At 46.9% G+C, this 1,778-nt stretch overlaps 1 protein-coding gene across 1 annotated transcript in view; it reads left to right on the top strand.

Annotated features, from left to right (window-relative positions):
* SMO (smoothened, frizzled class receptor) overlaps window positions 1–1,778 on the top strand; it is a 51,558-nt gene that overhangs the window by 4,344 nt on the left and 45,436 nt on the right. Inside the window, exon 2 of the mRNA XM_011995990.1 lies at window positions 1,506–1,550. Coding sequence (XP_011851380.1) covers window positions 1,506–1,550 — 45 coding nt within the window. The remainder of the gene's footprint in view (window positions 1–1,505; window positions 1,551–1,778) is intronic.

Below are 1,778 nucleotides of genomic sequence, written 5' to 3'. Positions count from 1 at the left end.
CATACCCTTTAAACAATCCTTGTGAGAACTCATTCACTCACTCACTATGGTGAGAACAGCACCAGGAGGATGGTGCTAAACCATTCATGAGAAACTGCCTCCGTGATCCAGTCACCTCCCACCAGGCCTCACCTCCAACACTGAGGATTACAGTTCAACATGAGAGTTGGTGGGGATGCAGATCCAAACCATATCACCTTACTAACGATTAAAGATTAGCATTATTCCCCTAGTCAAAACTTTGTTGTTTCCTTACTATCGAGAGAATTGACCCTTAATTCTGTGTGTTATTTGAGCCTTCTTACCAATCAGTTTCCCTACTTATCTATGTCCTGATCCTTTTTTTTTTTTTTTTTTTGAGATGGAGTTTCGCTCTTGTTGCCCAGGCTGGAGTGCAATGGCGAGATCTCAGCTCATCGCAACCTCCACCTCCCAGGTTCAAACGATTCTCCTGCCTCAGCCTCCTGAGTAGCTGGGACTACAGGCGCCTGCCACAATGTCCGGATAGTTTTTGTATTTTTAGTAGAGACGGGGTTTCACCATATTGGCCAGGCTGGTCTTAAACTCCTAACCTCAGATGATCCACCCACCTTGGCCTCTCAAAGTGCTGGGATTACAGGTATGAGCCACAGTGCCCAGCCTCTATGTCCTGATTCTAACTCCTCCTACTCATACTTTAGTCCTGGATTCAAAACCCACCTCCTCTACTTCTATCCACGCTGACCTCTCTCCCCTATTACTATAGCATACTCATGGTACATCTCATTTTGGCAGCTTCTTTATCAAGTGATTAATGTGTATGCTCAAGTGAACTAGATGTTTTGTGAACACAGAGAATGAGATAAGATCCCTTCCCTGGAGGAGGAAACGTTGCTATTTTGTCATGCTATGTTTCCTGAGAGCAAGCCATGTATCCACAGGAAAATGGAAGTCTTCAGGTTCTTCCAGGATGTCTCTGTGCTATGAACATGCTGGAATTTCAGAAAGCCTCGCTAAATTGAATTAAATTCTCTCTCTCTCTCGCTCACTTTCCAATTGATTTAGTTGAAGTGCAATAGCTAATATGCACTTAAACTGTTCAAAGTAACAGAACTAGTCCACTACCGCTAGGCCGTGAACGACTCTTCCAGGGGTAAGAAAGGAAAACCCACCCTGGTGTGCTGCCCGATTAGCAACAAGGAAAAAGTTGCTCAATGCAAGTCTACTCTCCTGGTGGGAGCCTTGTGGTTATGCTGGGTTATACTTGGTTGTGCAGGTGTAAACTGCTGCAGTGGGAAATTAAGTGTGGTGACCAAAGGCGTGATGCGCAAAGGAGTGAGGAAAGGCAAAATGAGCAGAGTGGGGAAGAGGAGTAGCAGAAACCTCCCAGAGCAGATGAACAGCAGGGCCATTAAAGAAGGACTGGCTTCCTTCTCACACCACCAAGGCCAGTCCCTGGGAACCACAGTTCAGACTTCACATATTTGTAGCAGTAAAGGCTTGATGTTGGCAAATTTATTTCCCAGACACCTGTTCCCGCAGCCGGAGTAACAGCAGCCGGAGCAGCTGCTGTGAGTGACTCTGAGGTCATCTCTTTCAAAGGTACCGAGCTGGAAGGATTTGGAGAAGCACAAACCCCAAACCCAGGTTCTTCTCCATGGGGCCCCGGGATCAGTTGGAAAATCTAACCAAAGCAGGAAAAACTGGCGAGCCTGGAGAACGGGGCAGAGTTGGAATAGAAGTCCCCGTTGACTTCAGGCATCCCTGTCTCTCCCACCCTAAGCCAGGAGAAAAGTCCG

The sequence above is a fragment of the Mandrillus leucophaeus genome, unplaced genomic scaffold (genome assembly GCF_000951045.1).
Source record: "Mandrillus leucophaeus isolate KB7577 unplaced genomic scaffold, Mleu.le_1.0 Scaffold5, whole genome shotgun sequence".
Lineage (NCBI taxonomy): Eukaryota > Metazoa > Chordata > Mammalia > Primates > Cercopithecidae > Mandrillus > Mandrillus leucophaeus.
This window is presented reverse-complemented; position numbering and strand designations above follow the sequence as displayed.